General features: G+C 38.7%; 1 protein-coding gene across 7 annotated transcripts in view; it reads left to right on the top strand.

Moving 5' to 3' along the window:
* The window catches only part of LOC113111909 (MAGUK p55 subfamily member 2-like), a 52,499-nt gene that overhangs the window by 6,376 nt on the left and 22,266 nt on the right, over positions 1–23,857 (top strand). For 2 of the 7 annotated variants that reach the window (XM_026277106.1, XM_026277107.1), the window contains one exon: positions 6,664–6,743. In XM_026277106.1, coding sequence (XP_026132891.1) covers positions 6,713–6,743 — 31 coding nt within the window. In that variant the 5' untranslated portion in view covers positions 6,664–6,712. Of the gene's footprint in view, positions 1–2,974; positions 3,005–3,829; positions 3,930–6,663; positions 6,744–11,289; positions 11,783–23,857 lie in introns of those variants that run through there. The other 5 variants (XM_026277105.1, XM_026277103.1, XM_026277108.1 and 2 more) reach the window with 4 other exon arrangements.

The following is a 23,857-nucleotide window of genomic DNA, read 5'->3' as shown; positions in this document are numbered from 1 at the left end:
CTATTGATATATACTACCCTACCTTTGGCTAACAGCAGCTAGTAGAAAATCCTTTGTTGTCATTGTGTATTTGGCTGCTCAAAAGTTTATTAGTTATGTAATTTTCCAGCAATATGCTGGTTGATAAGATGTTGCTTTTTATGTTCAAATTTAAAATATCAAGTAACGTTCTAAATTACTGTTCTAAAATAAAACAATTAGTGTTCTAAACTACAAACTATAGTTCTTTGATATATGTCATCTGTGTTTCTTATTGATGAAACACAACTACTGTAGGAAATCAGTGCTTGTCTGAATGTGTTTGTATGAATGTGATTTGTATCACATCAGGATATTGGTGAAATACTGTAAAGTAAAAAAAAACAACAAAAAAACATGTGAATTTAAATATTTAAGTGAATCTAGTGTACGTTGCATTCCTATATCCGTGAAAACAGTTAGTGATGTTGCATTGTAAAGAAACACTGTGCACCTGCACATGTACATATACCTATAGACTGAACATGTAATATATTTAGGCACGACAGCACCATTTAAAAAAAACTGCCACTTTTGTAGTTTATATGAAGTGATGAGCTTGCCTTTTCAGGCTCCCAAAACACCGCTGTCAAGTAAATAAATGGCCAAATGCAAAAAAAGTTTTTGTGTGTGTGTGTGTAAACAGGAAACAGGTCAATTTAGCTCAAAGAGAATTATTTTTTATTTTAAAGGGAATTTGAACAGAATAGGGAATTTACGGCTGATCAACTGAATCAGCCAGCGATTTATTACAACCGTCAATCACTTAATTAACCCTCACATTAAGTTCAGCTAGGATCTGAAGGTGCTTGCATTGCTTGTTTAGGGGGTTCCCTTTTTGTAGTCTTTGCAGAAAGGGGTTTCCCAAGGTTGCTGATTAGCTGGAAGTAGTCATTGAAGTGATGTCTTGGGAAGCCAATAGTTGGGCGTCGGCTGAAGATGTGGAGTTGTGGACTGGTTGAAGTTTTGAGGCGGTCACAGACTTGAGGTGAACTCGGAGACAGCCTTGTGGCAAAACTTAAATCTGAACACAAAACTCTCAATGGGAGAATAAAGAAATTAAAATAAAAGAAAGAAAAGTAAAGTTTGATGAGACTGGCGTTTCCACTCATAGTTTTAGAGGAACTACGGGCATGTAAGCCAGAACACGCTGGAACGGTGCTCAAAGAATGTACGGGAAAAAGCATGGCTAAAAGCCCTAATACAAAAAGCAATGGCCAAAAGCCGACAAGGCAAAAAGCATGGCTAAAAGCCTAATTTGATTATTTAAACCGGGGTGTTGGACACATCCCAAGTGGTGTCTTGACCAATTAGACATCGTCTTAGATTGGGGTGTTGTTTCTCCTCATAATACATAAATCAGCATGTTATCTTATCAGTCACATGGTCCAAAATTTCCCTCTCTTGCAGAGTATAATTTGGGTATGATTTCTATAACAAGAATAAAATACATTTTACAAAGTGCTGATTAAAATAAACATTTAAAGCATAAAAATTCATACAACTCATACATACCCAACATGAATATAATCCTATAAACTATACCATAGTTATTCAAAATAAATACACAATAAGCGATTTGGACTTGCTAGTCAAATGTGTGAGTTGCATACATGATATAGAGTTAAGCAATAGACTAATATTCATTTATAAGTCCTTTTGAGATCATTTTTGGTGCACTTATATCTGTAAAAGACGTCTCTCTGTAGTTCTGGGGATATTGTGAGGATGTGCTTTGTGAGGAACAATAAGGTTAAAAGGTCTGGAAACCAATCCGAGGAAGTCTTCAGCTCCTGATTTCTATCACAGATTTACATGCGATGGTCATGATGTGCATCTGTTTGAACATTAATCTTGGTTACTTGTCCCAAATTTGACAAACTCCTTCCTGAGTTGTGATTAGGAATAAGTGTTCTTTTGGAACACCAATCTTTAAAGGGGTCATTTGATGCCATTTCAATTTTTACTTTCTCTTTGGAGTGTTACAAGCTCTTTGTGCATAAAGAAGATCTGTAAAGTTGCAAAGACTAAAGTCTCAAATCCAAAGAGATATTCTTTATCAAAGTTAAGACTCTGCCACACACCCCTAAAACGTCTCATTTCAACACTCCGCCACATGTCTACATCACTATGTGGAAATATTTGCGTAATGCTGCCCAAATATTAATGCAAAAAGAAGGCGTGGTTTCAGTAACCGCAGTTAGTGTTGAAGCAGTCATGTCAGGGAGATGCTGTTTGCTGTGTGCAAAAGCACTTTATTTGGCCTTCTGAAAGTAGATGCATTTTTAGGAATCTTTAAGATTACTTACAACAGAACAGCAATGTATTTGATGGACAACTGTTTCATGAACCTAGAAGAGGAGGTAATTCTGACTTTGCTACGACAATCTGATGCTTCTGAATCCGCTACTGTAAGTATGTTTTGTTATTAGTTTAAGTATTTGCTATTGAATGTTAAAATGCTGAGTTTTGTGCATACACGCATGCACGCGTGTGTATATGTGTGTGTGTGAGAGAGAGAGAGAGAGAGAGAGAGAGAGACAGGGTCACACAGTGGAGTCAGTTGTCTTAACCGTCCATGGCTTGTGAACTGCAAACACATACAAGCTTCATCACTGTGTCTGTCATGCCACTCTGTTCCTGTTTCAGGCTTGAACTGATGGTAAATCTAAGGACATTATTAAATGTCTTTACATTTATTTTGAAAGATGAAGGCCGCGATTATGGAAAGGAGCCTTGCATTTCCGACGAGTGCTCAGTTGGCCAATCAGAGCAGGCTGTGCTTATCAGAAGGAGGGACTTATTTATATCAGAAACGGTACCCCACACCGAACCGGCACAAAGGAGAAAAGCAAAAAAATAGAGGCTGTGTGTGAGAGGCGCTTATGGTCTTGGTTACAACCATTCCCCCATGTAAAGTACTGAGAAGCCCAACCTGAGGGAGCTGAGAGGGGCTATTTTTAGCCCAGATTCATCATACCTGTGGGTTTGTGCCTTTTTTGAATGTTGGCTTCTTAGAGTTGTGTTCTTAAACGGAGCTAAAATTGATTGTTAATGGTGTGAAATTTGGCCATTTTACATAATGTGAAGTAAATACTTTTTAATGCAGGGGGTCGGTTTGGGTAGACTGTTTGGAACCTTTCCTGTTTTAAAATGAAATGTGTATACATAGTTTTTATTCATTATTCATTATTCATTATTTTAGTTTTGATGCATTAAGTTAAACAAGAAAATGAGAAAAAAAGTTTATTTACATTTTTGTTCAGTTAATGTTTATTTTAAGTATAAAAAAATGCTTTTTATGGTTTTAGTTAGTTAAGAAAATATATTTTAAGAGGTGGTGATTTATTATGCAATATGTATGATGGAATTTGTACAGAAAATGTAGGACTTTTGGAAAAAGATTTCACCACAATCTATATCTAAACATTAACATCAGTGGAGCTCAACTTGTTTGTATGAAAATGAGGCCAAAAGGTAAAAAAGTGATGAATTGCCATAAGATTGTGTTAAGCAAGATATTTACGTTGATGAATCTATCTAGAACAATAAGACCAGGAATCTCATTTAGTGACACTGTTGGCACAGACCTCAACATTTTTGTAGAGATAACAGAGCTTTGTTACGAATGAATAGAGCCTGTCTTTACTGAGATGAGAATTGCTTCAGGACGAAGCCTTTATTTTGGGTCCTTTCATTGCTTTAAGTAAGAGATGCTTTTCTCGTCCTTCTCTTGTGTTAAGAGATGTAATTTTGTCTATCACTCCTGTGTCTTATCTCTCACTTGTCACTAACACACAGCTGTGTTCAGGCTTCTGTGCTGATTGCTGGGTTATCTGCCACTGAGGGAAGCCAATGTCACAACAGACAAGTTAGAGGGAGAGAGAGACGGGAACAGAGATAACTTAGAGGTATATCACTCAGTCTTAAAGAGAAAGTTCACCTGAAAAGGAAAATTCTGTCAATTACTCACCCTCATGTCGTTCAAAACCTTTGTTCATCTTCAGGAAAAATATGTTTTTTTTTTAATGAAATCCGAGAGCTTTCTGACCCTGCATAGACAGCAATGAAACTGAAAAATGTTATGGCCCAGAACAGTAGTAAGGATGTTGTTAAAATAGTGCATGTGACATCAGTGGTTTAACCGTGATGTTATAAAGCTACAAGAATACACAAAGAAAACAAAAATAGCATCTATTCAATGAGAGCAACACTGTGATTTTGTGTTTTTGGTGGGCCTGTAAACCAAAGGGAAACCTCTTTATTTATGTTTTGATGTTATCATTAATATTACACCCTGGTCATGGTCTCCAGAAACTCTGTATTACCACGTTAGTAGTTCTCCATGCTCAAATGCTGTCATGTTTTTGTGCTTAGGGTTTGGTTTTGACAATAAGCTAAGGAGACTGGTAAAGAGCATTGGAGCATAACACACACACACACACACACACACACACTTACACAATCTCTCTATCTTTTACGCACATTCCGCTGGGTTATGCAAAGTCTTGCTGAGGTGCACAGTCAGAGTGTAACAGTTTCAGTGAGAGCTATATTTAACTCACTGTGTGTGTAGATGTGTCACGCCGTAAGATAGCACCTTTAAACTCCTCTGTATAAAGTGCCATTTAACCTTGTTTGTATCCACGTGTGGAGTTAAAATAGTGTGAAAGAGTGGCCAAATTTGTACATGGCATCACACATATATTTTACCACTAGGAAAACTTTCTTAAGAGAGAACAAGAGACTATGTTTATGGGAAAGTCTAGAATAAATGCTTGTTACCTTCTGCTTCAAATTATGATTTGATAGTTTCTCATGTAGAATTAACAATTATTTTGTCAAAACATTTATAATTAGACTATAAAATGCTTGTAATTAGATTACACTTGTGTTTTATGGATAACATAATTACATATTTACATATTATTTTGACCTCAAAGATATATTTCAAGTCACGATGACCTTATATGCATTAGCATATTCATGTTTTTCTAATGTCAGTGTTTTTAGTGTTCAAGTATTATTTTTACTCTAAAAATGTTTATTTTTAAATTTACATTTGCACGACTGAAATAGTAAGCTTTATTATCAAATCACAATGTCCCTGAGAAACCTTGGCACTTCGTGTTGTTGATAATTAAGTATATTATGTATTTATTATGTATATATAAATACACAAACATACAGTATATTTTTTGGAAATATTTACATGCATATGCATTTATATATTATATTTTATATTCTATATATAAATATATTTCATATATAAACATAACATAATTTTCTATATGCATATGTGTGTATTTCTATATACTTAATAAATATATAGAGTACACATACATATATTAATTTTAGGGCCGGGACTTTAACGCGTTAATTGAGATTAATTAATTACACAAAAAATAACGCGTTAACTAAGATTAATTAATTACACAAAAAAAAAATTCCCGCATTTTTAATAACTTATTTTTGCACCGCGGAACGTTTCTCACTGGATGAGTTTCGGCGGACCGATTATACTGAAGCACCAACTAGTGTTCGCATATCACCGCAGCACATCTACGAGCCTCAATTATCACCTCAACGCAAAACATATAGCAGCTAGCGTGGACTTTACACTTTATGTTGAACTATGTATTATTTTGTTGGTGCAACAGTTTATGTTGAACTCTTTATTGTTTTGGCCAAGGTTATTGAGAGTTGGACTTAGTAAGTTATGGCCTCGGAAGCAACAGAGAGATGTTTTCTAATAGTCAGTGTTTCCAATGTTTTATATATATATATATATATATATATATATATATATATATATATATATATATATATATATATATATATATATATATATATACCTATAAGCTTCCTGAATTTCTGAAATGTACTATAAATTGTTTCTAAATATTCTATTGCTACACTTCATGGCAAAAATTGCACTGGTCTGCTAGACTTGGTTGAACAAAAATAAACAATATTTTGTTGCTTAAGCTTATGTATTCAGTCATTATTCAATGGTATACTATAAATCCATGTGAAAAAAAATTACTCCTCACTGTTCTCGGATCAAATATTTATATGCGATTAAAATGCGATTAATTTCGATTAATTAATTACAAAGCCTCTAATTAATTAGATTAATTTTTTTAATCGAGTCCCGGCCCTAATTAATTTAAACAAAAACTTTTATTTCGGATTGGATTAATCGTAATTAATTGTTTTGAAAGCACAAATAAAAAGTAATCTAAAAGTAATCAGAATACATTACCTAAAATGTTTATATTACCATAATGGTTATATTCCATTTCTAGTCTGGTTTCATTTTATGTTTATGTTTCCTGTATTTATCAATCCTGCCGCAAGCGATTTTTGGTTGGTCTTATTGGAGTATCTTGCTTATTAAAGATGATTATTAAAACAAAATCTGCATTTAGATCTTTCCTCCTTGTTTCTTTCACTGACCGTGACAATTATGCCACTAACTACAGTTTTTGTCATGTAATTTGTATTCAGTAACGAGCTACAATTTGTTAGTAATCTAACGAGGACTGAATGTATTGCCGCTCTTTGCAGAGAGGGTGGATTTGGAGTAAATACTTGGGCTGATCATGTGATTTTTACACAGAAACTCTCTCTCTCTTTCTCTAGTTTCCTCTGACAAATTTTGTACGTGGACAGACGCTCAAAGAAAACGAAAATGCCAGTAGCATCCACCAGCTCTGACTCAGGTAAGATGCGTTATCTTAATGATTTACTGAATTTAGAGTTTGTTACCAGTCCAAAACCTTGTTAATCCACAAAAGGGTTTTGTGATATAATGAGGTGGGAATGTCAGTGACAACCATAACAAGCCAGTCAGACATTTTTGGCTGAAACCCCACAATGAACCGGGATTAAATGTTTGTGCTTCACTGAACATCCACATATCTGCCAAGCTTCAGACCTAGCTTTCACTGAAGAGACATTTGAGTCAATATCATTGTATTTCTCTGGACAGCTACACAGACTGAAATCAATGCGTTGTTCTGTTATGATGTACAACTTTTGTTGAAACAAAGACAAAATCTGAGAGATGATCACATCCTCCTGTACAAGAACTATTCTGAGAATGGGGGAGTTGGTGTTGAGAAGGGATGATGAAAAAGTAAAAATATATTAAAGTATAAAGACTATATTATAGAGTAAAAAGTATATAGGTATTCAATAGTTTAGATTTTAGATATTCTGTAACACTTTATTTTAAGGTGTCCTTGTTACACGTTACATGTACTTACTATTACAATAACAATTAATTATTATGATTAATATAATAATTACATGCAAGTAACCCTTAACCAAACCCTAACCCTAAACATATACTAAGTACATGTATATTACTCAGTACTTAAATGTATAATTACACTGTTAACATGGAAACCTTAAAATAAAGTGTAATCAGAATTTCTTATCGTAATTAAAAGAGTAGTGTGCAATTTTTATTTAGTTTGAGGTGGGATTGTATTTTTCTGAACAATGAAAGATGGTTAAGTGTTTTTGCAGCTCAGTTTGTGCCTCTAATGGTGCAGATATTACATGTCACTTTAATTTTTTTCTTCTTCCATTTAATTACATCAAAGGACTTTAGAATAGAGAAAATAAAATTATAAATTAAAAGTTTAATTTGCAACATTTTACAATTAAGTTTAATTTGTTAACATTAGTTAATTAATTATGTGTAATGCACTTAACAATGAGCATTACTTTTACTGAATGTTAATTTATACTAATATATTTGTAACATTTTTTAAATTACTTTCAGCTCTTTGATGGCACTGAATGGACTGTGCACACAGAGAGAAAAGAAAAAGATAAATTAGGTGAACTTCTCATTTGTGTGAATAATAAATGGTGCAACCTGGAACACTTTACTCTTATTCATAGGTTAGTGACCCAAATATTGAGTTACTCCCTCTACCTACAGTACCTCAGGACATTTGTTTAGGCCATGTGCTATCTGTCCTCTGATGTCTACTCAGGAGGTTTTGTAGACTGTAAAATAAGAGAAAAAAGGACTTTAGACATGATATTGGAGCAGTTCCTATATGTGATGAGCTTTTCGACCTTTCTGAATTAAAATGAATTAAAATATGCATTTTATATGTTTAAAATAAAAAACGTCAGCTTGATACAACCTGTCACAATAACATCAAGGAAATGAAAAAAGCTTCATTAAATGAATGAAATTCTTGAAAAGAAAAAAATTCTAAATATATAAATATATATTCATCATCATGCAGAAAAACATAAAACAGCAGACCCCCATGACTGTGTGTTAAGGTCAGTTAGTCTCTTAAAATATCAGATCATTTCACACCTTTTTATGACAAAGCAAGGTTAGTTCTGTAAGGACGAAATAACCTGAGATACTTTGATCTCTTGAGAAACAGACAATACAAACATACACAGGCATCTTCGAGACACCCCACAGAGTGGAGGAGCAGGAGACCACCTCCCCTTCTGGCCATTTGTTTCATTTTAAATCCCTTCACCCATTCTTACTTCTACTCAGTCTGCTCAAAATGATTACATGAAAATGTCAATGCAAGTGAACTAACACTCATGTCTAGTATCATTGGAAAAGTCTCAGTGCAACTGGTACAATGGTCTCACTCTCACAAAAGTAGATTAGAAGATAATACCGATCCGAAGAGTCAGGGACTCCAGATGAAAATTAGTCTGTACGGCTATATCTGGCACATTTACATTTGGACATTGTCCTTATGTTCATTAATGTGCATTGTCCCTTTAAAAAAAAAAAAAAAAAAAAACTGACTTAACTGACTGTTAATAAATTGTTACATTTTGTTACATTTTGATTCTATTCTGTAATTATTGACTAGTAGATTACATTGTATCCTTGTTAGCAACATGAGCACCCAAATGAACGAGTTAATATAAAAACAGAGTTAACTAGAATAATCAAATGTCAGAAGAATATTCATTAAAAAGGCATTCAACCAATTTGCACTTCAACCTAAATTCGAGATCATAAGAAAATGGAGTCAGATTAAATGATAAAATGGAGTCAGATTTGAGTTTAACCTAAAATGAATAACTCTACGCGGTGAAAGACAGAACACGCAGCAAACCTTCATCCAGCACCGGATACCTTCCTTGGGCCGAGTGCCTGGACCTTACAGTTCAGATAGTAAAATCTCATGTGGTGCAACACACACAATAACAATTATGTAAGAATTGTGTAAAAATATATTTTTTACCTCTGAAAATATATGTAAAGACTTTTAGATGAGATAAGATACACATCAAGTTGTGAGGAAAATATGTTAATTAGTTAATAATTAAAACATATGACATTAGAGTCATTATTTTTAAACTTGAAAATGGTATAAAAGATTTAGAAACAATCTGAAGCCAAGATGAATACAAAGTGCACATTTTTAAGAATTTGGCATGTCATTGACCCAAGTGCCCATTAGGTAGATGCTTTTTATCCAAAGTGACAAAGTGACTACAGCTCTCAGAACAGACAGATTAGAATAATTATTTTAGGATGTTCTAGAAATGTGCCTGTACTTTAAGATGCTTAGTTTTTGAACCTGTAGCTTTACTAGTCTGTAGTATCCTGCCTGCCTTTCTGCTGAGGGAGCAGTGCCATTTCAGCAGATTGTAAGCACCTAAACATGCTGATCCAGAAGGTCTGCTCCATTACTCAATTACTGAGTGAAGTGGTGCTTGGACAGAATGTCTTGAGCTGATCCAGGTTCTAAAGTGGGTTTAGACAAGACTGTCCAGGCTCTTTATTATAGGGAATGTAAGTGACTCCAGTTGTTGGTGCCTGTCCTTGGTCAATGGCACTAGCAAGGACTTACAATAGCCCTTTCAAGAGCCCAAACAACTTTCCACTTAGCTTGTGAGCACTGTCCTTCAGGACTTCAGTACATCATCACCCTTAAGACGTGCTAGCTTCCATCTCATGCATTTTCTTGACCCGATCGCCAACACTGTCATCCAGAGTCCTAATTTAGCAGAACATGAACACATCTAGATCTGTCTAAAGGATACAAGGCTCATTTCACCTCAGTTGACACTTGTGATAATGAGGTCCAGTTAGCCACAGGTTAGCACAAGCTGCAGACATTATTACAGCTAACTGAGCATCATACATACAACTCCTTTAACCAGCTGTTAGAAATGTGCACAAATAGGGACTCTCCACTTTGTTTTGCATTTATTCATTATTACAAGGTTAGAGTTAAAGAGTTTGTTTACAGTGTGTGTGTTTACAAAGCAGACTGTATAACATTTGCATGAATTTATAGTTCTTGTACTTTTATTTCTATATTACAATTAAATCTAAAATGAAATAAATAGTTTACTGTGTCTTGACATTGAACAGAAACGGAATAATTGATGTAGCAGCATTGCGCTGTAGAATCTCAGTGTTTATTTGTGTCTGTATTACGGACATCTTGTGTTTATTTACAGATTAACTGTAATAGTGTGATGTCCCCAGTACCTAACTGGCACTTGGGTTCCCAGCATGCATTGCAGGATCAATACAGTACACAGTCACAGTTTTCTGCCTCTTGGTTTATTTTATTGTAGCGGTTTTTGTTGTCGCTTTAAGTTACTTGGGTAACAGTTTACAACAAGGTATATTTGACATTAGTGACCAATGCATACTAATTTACTTATGGAATTTAAATATTTCAAGTTGTATAAATTAACATCAGTTACTGTTTTTATTTAAATCAATGCCTGGTGTTGGTATTTTTGCATGCCTGAGCTTATGTTAAAAGGTCACCAGCGATAACAACCACCACTGCAAACACTCCACCACTTTAACTGTTTATAAAATAATATATTACCTGTGCATAGGATCATTCAGATCAACTTGGAGGTACCTCACAAGAAATATTTCAAATAGAAATTTCATATTGATCTCTCATTACAGACGTATCTTGGCAGGGCTTGAGACATTGTTTAAAGCTCACCTAAAACATTTTCTCATGAATAAAACCACAGAGATCCAAGAGTCTTAAATAAGCCTCAGCTTTCAATGTAATTTCATAGGAGACACATTTAAGGAGATTAGATATTGTAGAGAGCTCTCAAGTGATTCTTCTTTCCTAAGGAGAATTTCCTCTTCACTCTTTGTTCGCATGAGACATTTTCTCTTCCTCCTCCTTTTTTCTCCATACTGTCTCTCTCTCTCTTTCATTGTCTCCTCTTATTAGGTCTCTGTGTTCGATCTTATGGTTATGTTGAGCTTTCTTGGTGAGTCTGTCACAGTCTTCAGCAGCTGAGAGGGAATGATAGGGAGGAGGCTGAAATTCTCTGCCAACCTGTGTGTCTGGAATCTGTGTTGTTAGAGTCAGATAGAAGGAAATTAGGAGGCAGAAAGCCCAGCCATTTATACTGCCTCAAACTGCCTTTAAACTTACAACAGGGGGGATGAAGAGAGAAGACAAAAATGGGAATAACAAGGAAGCCTGAGGTGTCACAAAACAGGGAGGGAACAATCAAGAAATGAAAGATCTAGGAAGGGACACGCGAGAGGAAGAATGAGAGGTGGGGAGGCTTTCTGAAAACCGATGCTGACGTCAAGGAGGTGAAAAAAGTGAAGGAACAGAAAAGAGGGAAGGAACGCATGTGAATTAGAGGCAGGAAAAGAGGCTTCAGAGAGATTGAACTATGGCTGGGAGTATCTATAACAGAATGTCCCTGGAGGAGATTGGATCGATCAGCTCTCTAGAGGGTCCAGGAGGTAAGACACAGAGAGCAGAAGATCTTTAAAAGCATGCTGTGATTTGACTATTTTTACTGTGGTTTTGCAGTTAGAACAGAATGTAATGATGGAAGAACTGTTAGATATGCCTATTAAGAAGCATCATATTATCACTGTAGTTGATAACATGGTCAGGGAATACTATTTCCAGTGTTAATTAAAAAATTAGCAATTTTAAAATTGAAAAGTATATTGTGTGGTTTTAACATACAACTGACATTAAGAATGCACTAAGAATAAACTTATACATACAGGCTTCATAATTATTATTTTTGCATACCTCCAGCACATAATGTGTGTGTGCATGTGGAGAGAAGAGATGAGGAGGGGTGCACTGAAAGAGAGGTGACAAACCAGTGTCCAATTAGCTTTGTGCATGAGTGCACATCCTGTGTTTGTTACAGCTGCCTGGACAGAATGAGTCTGACAACTTCCTTTAATTTCAGATTTCACCTCTCTCTCTCGGCTCCCTTTCTTTGAGGTTCAAACTACAGTCAAGTGAAATACATTCCATTGCATGTTTTCACAAAAGCGCAGTTTCCTTGACCATAATGCAGTCTCATAGGACTGTCCGCTCAACTTCTATTCCCATTTCACTTGAGAGGCTGACAATATATAACGACGACATATCTTTCCTGAACACAGTAAGCAACGTCAGCCTCATGAATATTCAGTTTTCTTTTTGAATAATGCATGATTACATTCAATCACACTCTTACACACCTGTAGGACAGCTGTGTATATTGCAATAAAAAAGCAGGGATGACATCTCCAATCCAAAACATGAGCAAGAGAGACTAGCTTTTAATATTGTAGGTGCGATGTGTCCTTTGTTTATACAAGCTGTTGAGAGAATTATGGGTGCAATAACAGATTGTGTCTAAGGAACGCAAAGATTGTATTTCATTACTACAGTGAGATTGCGTACGGAGTGATGGTGATTTGATCAGTTGTTCTAGTGGTGATATGTGATTTCACACTTGCAGAAATGTAATAACAAAATGCTGTGTGGAAAGCTTGTGTGTGTTTTATTCAGTGGATAAAATCACTGTCAGTGTGAATGGGGCTTTACATTACGTTTATTCATTTAGCACATGCTTTTATGGAATGATTTATAAACAAGAAAAAATAAAAACAAGTAAGGATAGTTGTAATGGTCTGTGATTAGGTGAATTAAGGCATGTTTACACAGCCAATTAAATGCTGCTTTTTGCCTGATCAAATGTAATGCAGCACAAAATCCAGACTAAATTAAGCCTGCAGATCCATGAAGCATCAAAGTGTACATTTATATTTGCTGTGTAAATGTATTTATGCTACTGTACCTCTGATTAGCATTCAATAGTCCATTGCCAAATTTACACTGCAAAGGTGGCACAGAAGTGCTTCTGAAGTGTTATTTATGTGTCTTTACACAGACTGCTGTTCAGAGGTGACATAAATGCATTACGTTGCAGTTATATCTGCGTATTTTGATGCTAAAGGTTGATGTGAGTCAAAGCAGGCATAATTTAGTCTGGCTTTATGCATGATTGCACATTTACACTGAATTTTGAGCAGGCACAGTAGCATTGACCTCTGAAAAGATGCCTAAATGCCACTTCAGAAGTGCTCCCATGCCACCTTTGCAGTGTAAAATTTTATTATGGTATATTTAGAATTCAGATGACTGGATCTACCCATGTTTGCATTAATTTAATTATAATGCAATATTCTCCAGACATTTTTGTATGCTATGAGGTTTATAGGGTAAAAAGGGATTTAGAAGAAGGTTGATTACATGCTTCATTTCCTGAGAATATGAGAATATGAGAGGAAAGACTGACAGGGCAGAGTTTCCCAAAAGCATCATAAGCAGATCGTAGAAAAAAAATGTACAAATATTATTTTATTTCCCAAAAGCACAACAAACTTTACAAAAAAAATTAGATCTTAAAAGCACAGCCAGTGTTTACCCTTGTTTTACCATGTTGTCTGTCTCTGCATTGTTGGACAGTTTGTGGAATGATTTTGAAATTATTTTTGGAGAAATGCATAAAAACATTCCGAATGACTGTAACCTTGCATGTAAGATAACTCGATAGATAGACAGATAGATAGATAGATAGATAGATAGATAGATAGATAGATAGATAGATAGATAGATAGATAGATAGATAGATAGATAGATAGATAGATAGATAGATATTAGTATATGCAATTTCAGGGCTTTTCTGAGATTTTTAAAGGTAGGCATTGTTATGAGTGAGTGTGTACTGTGAACAGGACCAAATGCAAAAACTAAGATATGATCATTTCTAAAAGATAAGACGGAAACCATTAAAGCAAAGAAACGTTTGATAAGCCCGAAAGATTACAAGGCGTCCATTAAAACCCATGAGGGGTTTGGAAATATGTAATTAGAAATTGAGTTGAGGCATCTTTATGTAAATGAGAACAGGAAAAATTCTGAGAAATAATTTGGGCTCCAGGGAATGAACAGATTGCAGTTAATAGATCACTTGGAGAAATGAGGTGCAGGTTTAAGTTATTTCAGTTTTAATATACTTTGTTGATATGCTGAATAGGGGTGGGCGATATATCCTCAAAATTATATAACAATATTCCAAGAATATTTGTGATGATATTTATGACGTTACAGAAAAAAGCATGGAACAACGTTTTATTGATGATTGCAGTTGGCAGGCAGCAGCATTTATTAGTGCAAACACAATGAAGTGCATTTTCCATCCTTAATGACTTGAAGTGTAAATCTATTGTCAAAATGTGGCAGAAGCAGCATTATAGTGCAGTAGTAGTGACCAGTGTTGGGCAAGTTAATTAAAAAAAGTAATTCATTATAGTTACTAGTTACTTCTCTCAAATAGTAACTGAGTTACATCATTATAAAAGTAACCAATTTCCAGTGAAAGTAGCTATTGCATTACTTTAAAAAAAAATTATAATAATAAATAAATAATCAAATATTTCAAATAACTTACATGCCTCCAATATTAAATGTGAAATGAATGGACACTATATTGAATAAATTATTATTTTTAAACATTGTACACCAATACAAAACAATGCACTGAATTTTTTTTATTACATTTTAGCAGACATTATACCAACAGAGTTTCCAGGCAAATATAAGATAAAGATATTGCTGACTCTAAACTGTAATTTCCTACTTTATTAACTTTCTAAAGGGTTAAATTAAGTGGAAAAGGCAAGTCCAAAAATGATTATAATAGCTAAATCTGAATAAATATGAGGAGCTAAATATGAGGAGCTTAACAGCAAATTAGTCATTCAGAGAACAAATTTTATTTTTGAACATGAAAAATTTACTGAGGTCCAGACCTCATTGGCCTCATAGCTGGCTACGGGTCTGATTTAAGGCCATTTTAATCATCATGCAGTAACCAACAACAACCATTTTTCATCTGAGACATTAGATGCCATATTAAACGGTCTCTCACTGTCGGTGCTTGTAATGATTTTTGCATCTTTCTCTGACAGTTTTAAAGGGGTCATATGATGCTTTTTAAATCTCATTATTTTGTGTATACGATGTTTTAATGTTAAAAAAACACATTATTTTTCAAATACTGTACAGTATTGTAGGTCCTCTATGCCCAGCCTCTCTGAAACGTGTCATTTTCTACAAAGTCCCTCCTTCCGACAAGCGCAGTCTGCTCTGATTGGCCAACTGACCCAGTGGATTGTGATTGGCCGAACACCGCAAGCACTCGTCGGAAATACTAACCTTTCCATAATCGCAAGCTTCTTCTTTCAAAATAAATGTAAAGACAGATAATAATGTCCTTATTTTTACCATCAGTTCAAGTCTGAAAGGGGAACAGAGTGGTGTGACAGACACAATGACGAAGCTCGTATGTGTTTGCAGTACACAAGCCACGGACCGTTAAGACAGCTGACTCCATTGTGTGACCCTGTCTCTCTCTCTCGCTCTCTCTCTCTCACACACACACAATGTGCAAAACTCCGCATTTGAACAGTCAATAACAAAAACTTAAACTAACAACATACTTAAAGTAGCTGACTCAGAAGCGCCTGATTGATGTAGCAAAGTCAGAATTAAAGACTTATGAATAAAATAATAATCCAAGCTGTTATTAAAATTGTTGATAGCAAGCCATTATTATTACCCTATATATATATATATATATATATATATATATATATATATATATATATATATATATTACTATATTTTACTTTTGCTTTAAGCAAAGATTGGTAGCAATAAATGGATTAAAAGTTGCACTTTTTAGTCATTTAAGATTAAAAATGTATACATATATTAAATATCATTAACTGATTGCTAAGCTCAACTTTGGTTACTTATGCAGTATAAAGAGCTAATATGCTCGGAAATGAGTTGAGCATTACTGGCTGTATATTATTAGGAGAAACAATCAGTCACAGAGTCTGAGCTCCAGGTGAGAAAATGAGTGTGACAGCAGGGTAAACTTCCTCACAATGAAAAACAAATGAAGGCCAAAATTATGGTAAACTAAGGTCTCTGGCACAATTTGACATTTTAAAGTCATAGGATAATTCAGTTTAATAAATGAAGAAATAGATTTTGAAGTAACAAATGTCAAATTGCAACTAAACTTGTTTTGTCAAACAGGGTTCATGCAAAGCTTGAATTAGTGTTAGTGCAAGATGTTCAGGAAATGAGTGTTGTACTTAAGTGAAAATGAAATACTACAGGCTTTCAGTGTTTCTAAAGGAGGGGTGGAATGGAAATGAGTGAGAAGCCAAACACTCAGCGGTAGTCCTGAGTCCTGAGCTAGGAAAATAAACAGTAATGCAGCTCTTTTGTCAAGATAAGCACTTCAGGAATCTGAGACTTTAATGTGACCAGCAATGAGCTGCTTCAGTGTGAAACAGACATATACAGTGGCAGATGCTTGCTGAACATCAGAGCATGTGGCAAAATTAGTCACATATACAGTCAATGCAAACAATGTTTCAGAATTCGAATCCATCATAGCTTAAAGGTCTTAGGGGTCAGACTCAAAAACATGTCTGTGTGTATCTTTGGTGTGTGCTTTCAGCTTAAATGTCACTCAGTCTCGACAGGATGTCGACACAGAGTTAGTAATGAGCTTAATCCTGCTGCTCAGAGATAGACCAGTTGTACATGTGTTTCCATAGAGATATACATTAAGCTTCCTGATGTATTAATTGTAGCAAGGAGTTCTATAATACCTGGAGAGAGCTATTCGTTAGCGCTTCCATTCATCCCAGTGGTAGTTGCTCGAAATATGCAACCTACTTGCCACCTCTTAGCTCATGGGCATACTTTTTATGGGATTTTTTAGTTTTAATATCAACAACAACAACAAAACACAGTATGTGGCACCAATTGATAAATTTTTTTTATAGCAAAACTCCAATCGCTGCTTTAGATTTTTTTTTCCTGCATCACTGTCTTATTTGACGCAAGATCACAAACTCTGTTTCAAAGACTAATCAGTTGCTACACTTTAGCTACTTTTAAAAGAATGCTAATTATGGAAACAATGTACTTTACAATATACTATAGAGCAGTCTGAATTAACTGATTTGAAGTTTTTAAATGTTAAAATGCATGTTAATTGCTATAATAGTTTATATTAAAAGGAACTGATAAAAAGGTGCGCCCTAAAAATAATAATCCCTTTATGATCAGCCCCGCCTCCCGTAAATATAAATTGTTTAATAACTCTTTTATTCTACGGAAGTTCTAAGCGGCTATGCATTATAATTTTTTTCCTTCTTGTTTTCTTATTTTAACGACTTAATTTTCTCGGTATCTCGACATAACGAAAGTCGTTTTCTCGTTATAACGACTTAATTTTCTCGTTATCTCGACATAACCAAAGTTGTTTTCTCATTATAACGACTTAATTTTCTCGTGATTTCTACATAACCAAAGTCGTTTTCTCATTATAACGACTTAATTTTCTCGTGATCTCGACATAACGGAAGTTTGTTTTCTCATTATAACGACATGACAGTTTTTACTGTTGCTATAGTAACCAACTCAACTTTGACAGGCATCTGATGGACAACCATGCAGGTGCTCTTACTGTAGCCTATATTTCAGCAAATTTTGCTTCGCCTAGGTAATAACATCTACAATACTGTACATAAATAAAGGCTGACCAATCACTGTTGATTTTTCCAGAGACAGTACACCAAACGTTTTGTTTTTGTAATTAACATGTTTAAATGGCAACATGGTATGTGTGTGTGTGTGTATTACAACATTAGACATAGAACAAAACTGAATTAAATTAGCCTATGCACTTTACATATACATCACATTTCTCATCAATATGATTAACAATAAAGATTAATAATAAGGAAAAGAAGCAGATCACAAATAGCCTGCATCGTTAAATTCCATCCTACTGTAGATAAACAGAACATCTCCGCTTATTAACTACCTAATCATGTGCCTAAAAGAAGCACAAATAAAGATATAGATGCAAACAGAATACACAGACACAGAACGCATTGGTGAAACTCATGCATCTAGCAAGAACTTAATATACAAAATAATCAGATTGATTCAAGCATTTAACATTTATGAATTAATTATCAGTAATGAACAACACTGCACAAATTATAGCGATCACGAGGAAGGTCAGCATACAGTAAAGTAGATAGTGTACAGTGTACCCCATAGATAGTGTACCCCATCAGTTATATTCAGTTCTACAGTGCCACCTGCTGGCGCAGTTTTGTAACTTCTTAGAGATAATTAAGTCGTTATACGAGAAAACGACTTTCGTTATGTCGAGATAACAAGAAAATTAAGTCGTTATAATGAGAAAATGACTTTATGTCGAGATAACGAGAAAACAAGAAGGAAAAAAATTATAATGCATGATTCAGGACAAGCTAAAAACACGGTTTGGAAAATGGATTCATGGTGTACTCGCTTATTAAATACATTTTTTTACATTTTGAACACAAACAAAGTTACGGACCGCAGCTCTGATTGGTTGTTTCTCACCGAGAGCGGATGAATTTCTGCAAATGGCAATAGGACCACTGGGAGGAGCCAGAGGAGCTTGATTTTTTTTTAGAGCCCGACCGATATGGATTTTTGGGGGCCGATGCCGATGCCGATATTAACTCGAAAAGAGCCTATTTATAAGCCGATATTTTGATTTTGAAAATAAACTGGATATTAGACCCATTTCCTATAAGCTGCACTTACACAACATTCAATAGCAAAATATCTGCCTGCTCTATGTATGTGGGCTGTATAAACCATTTTCTAGAAGGGATTATGTTAAGAAAAAAGCCTTAGATTACGGTCTAAATCACTAAACAATTGCACATCAAAAGTATATATTTCTTAATGATCAAAAAACAGTCTGGCTTCCAGTTGAAGCTGGTTTTAACAGTCTGTGTGTGTACTGTAAATAAATTATAATACTAAAGTTAAAGTATTTGCAGAAGTAGTCCCACACTTTGCTGCTACAGCATTCACCTTTTTCAGCCATCGGTAGGGCAGAAAGAGAGACATAGAAAGAATAAGCATGTGTATTAATAATATCACCATGTTGTCACGCTGCCAGTCTTTGTTTTCCTGGGTGTTCCCTAGTGAGCTCACTTCCCCTTAGGCACTTCACCATAGGCACTTTAATTCCGCTAGTCTGGTTGTGTCTTCACAGTAATTGCACTCCAATTAGAATCGCACAGGTGTTGACAATACTCTGTCATTAGTTTCCCTATATAGAGCTGTCGTTCTCTGTTGTCATCATGGAGTCCTTACCCTATGTGTCTCATGCTCTCGTTCCCCCGAGACTTCCTCTACCTTCTCATTCTTCCGAGTTCCCCGTTTCATCCGGTTCCCTCTTTTGGTTACGTTTGTCTCTCATGACTGTTTATTTTTGTAGTTACCCCTCTGTTTAAATAAAAACCCTTACCTGCATTTGGATCTACCCTCTCTTTGTGTTTTCCCAAACCCAACCGTGACAGAAGGACTCCATCATGCCTAGATCCAGCGGTGTGAGATTTCGAATCGGTTCCCCAGCCACCATGGAGGAACGGAGGGGGAGATTCCGGAACTTAACCACCCTTCATCAAGAGGGAAGGGAGGTGGGTGGCCTGGCGCAATTGTTTTGGACTTTGGCAGTCGGGTTAGGTTACAATGATGCAGCACTAAAGGATTGGTTTAATAATTGCCTGGATGATCCTTTACCTCAATGGGAGATGAAGGGGTTAGAGATCCTGGACTTTTGGGGGTTTACCAATTACCTGCACCATCGTGCTCAGTGGAATGCAACAACCACACCAGAGTTTCCAGACAAGGCTGCCAGCTCAGCCCCACAACCCAAGATGGCCACCAGCCCAGCCCCACAGCCCAAGATGGCCGCCAGCCCAGCACCACAGCACAAGATGGCTGACTCAACGCCACCGACTCTCCATCGTAGAGGACGGAGGAGGAGACAGGCAGCTACTGTTCCTCAGGACCCGGAGAACGTTCCCGAGCGGGCGGCTGCCGTCCATGAGGCCATTCCCGATGCGGTGCCCGCTGCTGTTCCGGAGACGGTGGCCGAGGCTGTTCCCGATGCGGTGCCCGCTGCTGTTCCGGAGGCCGAGGCGGTGGCCGAGGCCGTTCCCGATGCGGTGCCCGCTAATGTTCCGGAGGCCGAGGCGGTGCCCGATGCAGTCTCCGAGGCGGTGCCCGATGCAGTTCCCGAGGCGGTGCCCGATGCTGTTTCCGAGGCCGAGGCTGTTCCCGAGAAGGTGCTCGATGCTGTTCGAGAGGCCGAGGCAATGCCCGATGCTGTTCCCGATTCGGTGCCCGCTGCGGTTCTGGAGGCCGAGGCGGTACCCGCTGCTGTTCCGGAGGCCGAGGCGGTGGCCGAGGCCGTTCCCGATGCGGTTCCCGTTGCTGTTCTGGAGGCCGAGGCGGTGCCCGCTGCTGTTCCGGAGGCCGAGGCGGTGGCCGAAGCCGTTCCCGATGCGGTTCCCGTTGCTGTTCCGGAGGCCGGGGCGGTGGCCGAGGTCGTTCCCGATGCGGTGCCCGCTGCTGCTCCGGAGGCCGAGGCTGTTCCCGAGGCGGTGCCTGATGCAGTTCCCGAGGCGGTGCCCGATGCAGTTCCCGAGGCGGTGCCCGATGCAGTTCCCGAGGCGGTGCCCGATGCAGTTCCCGAGGCGGTGCCCGATGCAGTTCCCGAGGCGGTGCCCGATGCAGTTCCCGAGGCGGTGCCCGAGGCAGTTCCCGAGGCGGTGCCCGAGGCAGTTCCCGAGGCGGTGCCCGAGGCAGTTCCCGAGGCGGTGCCCGAGGCAGTTCCCGAGGCGGTGCCCGAGGCAGTTCCCGAGGCGGTGCCCGATGCAGTTCCCGAGGCGGTGCCCGATGCTGTTCCCGAGGCGGTGCCCGATGCAGTTCCCGAGGCGGTGCCCGATGCAGTTCCCGAAGCGGTGCCCGATGCAGTTCCCGAGGCGGTGCCCGATGCAGTTCCCGAGGCGGTGGCCGATGTTGTTCCCGAGGCGGTGGCCGATGTTGTTCCCGAGGCGGTGGCCGATGTTGTTCCCGAGGCGGTGGCCGATGTTGTTCCCGAGGCGGTGCCCGATGTTGTTCCCGAGGCGGTGCCCGATGCAGTTCCCGAGGCGGTGCCCGATGCAGTTCCCGAGGCGGTGCCCGATGCAGTTCCCGAGGCGGTGCCCGAGGCGGTGCCCGAGGCGGTGCCCGAGGCGGTGCCCGATGCAGTTCCTGATGCAGTTCCCGAGGCGGTGCTCGATGTTGTTCCCGATGCAGTTCCCGAGGCGGTGCCCGATGCAGTTCCCGAGGCGGTGCCCGAGGCAGTTCCCGAGGCGGTGCCCGATGCAGTTCCCGAGGCGGTGCTCGACGTTGTTCCCGAGGCGGTGCCCGATGCAGTTCCCGAGGCGGTGCCCGATGCAGTTCCCGAGGCGGTGCCCGAGGCTGTTCCCGAGGCGGTGCCCGAGGCTGTTCCCGAGGCGGTGCCCGAGGCTGTTCCAGAGGCGGTGCCCGATACAGTTCCCGAGGCGGTGACCACAAGGCCGTGGTGGTCTTCTACTCCACCCTGGGGGACTCGGGCGGTGACCACGAGGACGTGGTGGTCGTCCGCTCCGCTCTGGGGGACTCCGGCGGTGACCATGAGGACGTGGTGGTCTTCTGCTCCGCCCTGGTGGACTCCGGCCTCGACCACAGAGACGTGGTGGTCTTCCGCTCCGCCCTGGAGGGCTTTGACTTTGACCACAAGGCCGTGGTGGTCTTCCGCTCCGCCCTGGTGGACTCCGGCCTCGACCACAAAGATGTGGTGGTCATCTGCTCCGTCCTGGTGGACGCCTCAACATGCCCTTCATGGACTTATGTTTTGTGTTTTTTGAGTTCTGTTTCTGTCTGTTCCTTTTAGTTTAGTCTGGCCCTCCTTCCCTCCCCCTGAGCCTCCACCTGTCCGCCTCCCTCCTGGACTCCTTGTTTTGTGTTGCACCTTTCCATTTCTCCTGGTTGCTCCTGTCCCTGTTTTCTGTCCCTCCGTCCCTCCCCCTGGTCCGCCGCCGTTCCACCTCCCTCCTGCCTCTTTTTCTGTTGGGGTTTTCCTGGGTTTAGGTGGAGCATCTGGTAGCTGCTCCGTAGGGAGGGGGTAATGTCACGCTGCCAGTCTTTGTTTTCCTGGGTGTTCCCTAGTGAGCTCACTTCCCCTTAGGCACTTCACCATAGGCACTTTAATTCCGCTAGTCTGGTTGTGTCTTCACAGTAATTGCACTCCAATTAGAATCGCACAGGTGTTGACAATACTCTGTCATTAGTTTCCCTATATAAAGCTGTCGTTCTCTGTTGTCATCATGGAGTCCTTACCCTATGTGTCTCATGCTCTCGTTCCCCCGAGACTTCCTCTACCTTCTCATTCTTCCGAGTTCCCCGTTTCATCCGGTTCCCTCTTTTGGTTACGTTTGTCTCTCATGACTGTTTATTTTTGTAGTTACCCCTCTGTTTAAATAAAAACCCTTACCTGCATTTGGATCTACCCTCTCTTTGTGTTTTCCCAAACCCAACCGTGACACATGTATCATTACTCATGTCATAATTAGAATTAGAATTAGAATAAACAGGGATCTCCTACATAGGCAAAAATGAGAAATATATATATATATTTATTTGTCAAGCAATAGGTATTAACCTCCTTATATTTAACAATATTATTTCAACATTTTCCTGTTATGTCTGTAAAGCTGCTTTGAAACAATATGTAAGAAAAAAAAAAGAAAAGAAAAAAACGCTTGTTCAGCTCACATTTATTTACATGTCCCTTCTGGTTTAATCTGTTCTGACGCACCTACTGTAGTTACTGTAACTACACTACATTTGCTCTCACAGACACATTCACAACGGACCCGTATATCTTCTCCTCTTCTCTTTGTGCAGTCTGAATCAAAACATCGTCATGCGCTGGCGAACGTAAAGTTAGCCTACTGTTACCGGAAGATTATGGAATCCATTCGAAGTTGAATGGTTAACGTTAGTGTCATGAACACACCGCTGTCAATTTTGAGAAGAACCACCTTCAAACAAGTTAATAGCAAGCATTCAAGGGGCCTGCTAAAAAGGAAGCTATATTAGCGTTAGAGTAACGTAACCAGCCTGAATTCACCAAATTGTTCCTTGGACCTGAGGGTATAGCCTCTTCTTTCTTGCTTCTCTCTTAATTCTCATCAGCTGGACTAGCGCTATCACTCGCTTCTTACAACTGGACAGATACATGTTTGCTGCTGACCGAAAGGAGGAACAACAGACTATGAAAGAGCTCCCGCTAAAAGTTTTTAAAACTCCGCCTACGCCATAGCGCAGCGCAGCGCAAATCGCGTTGTGACTGAAGGGCAACGCTAAAGCCAGCGGGCAAGCGCCGTGCATATCGTGTCCTGTGTGAAAGGCCCATTACGCGGTCATTATGTGGGAAACACACCGCAATAGAATAAGAATAAGTTAAACGCTAACGTTATAATTCGACCTCTTATTAACGTTCGCGCTCTTCCACTGATAAACATGGTATTAGCTTTGTGGCTAATCTA

This window comes from Carassius auratus, chromosome 12, assembly GCF_003368295.1.
Source record: "Carassius auratus strain Wakin chromosome 12, ASM336829v1, whole genome shotgun sequence".
NCBI lineage: Eukaryota > Metazoa > Chordata > Actinopteri > Cypriniformes > Cyprinidae > Carassius > Carassius auratus.
Note: the sequence above shows the minus strand (reverse complement) of the source record. Positions and strands in the feature narration are given on the sequence as shown.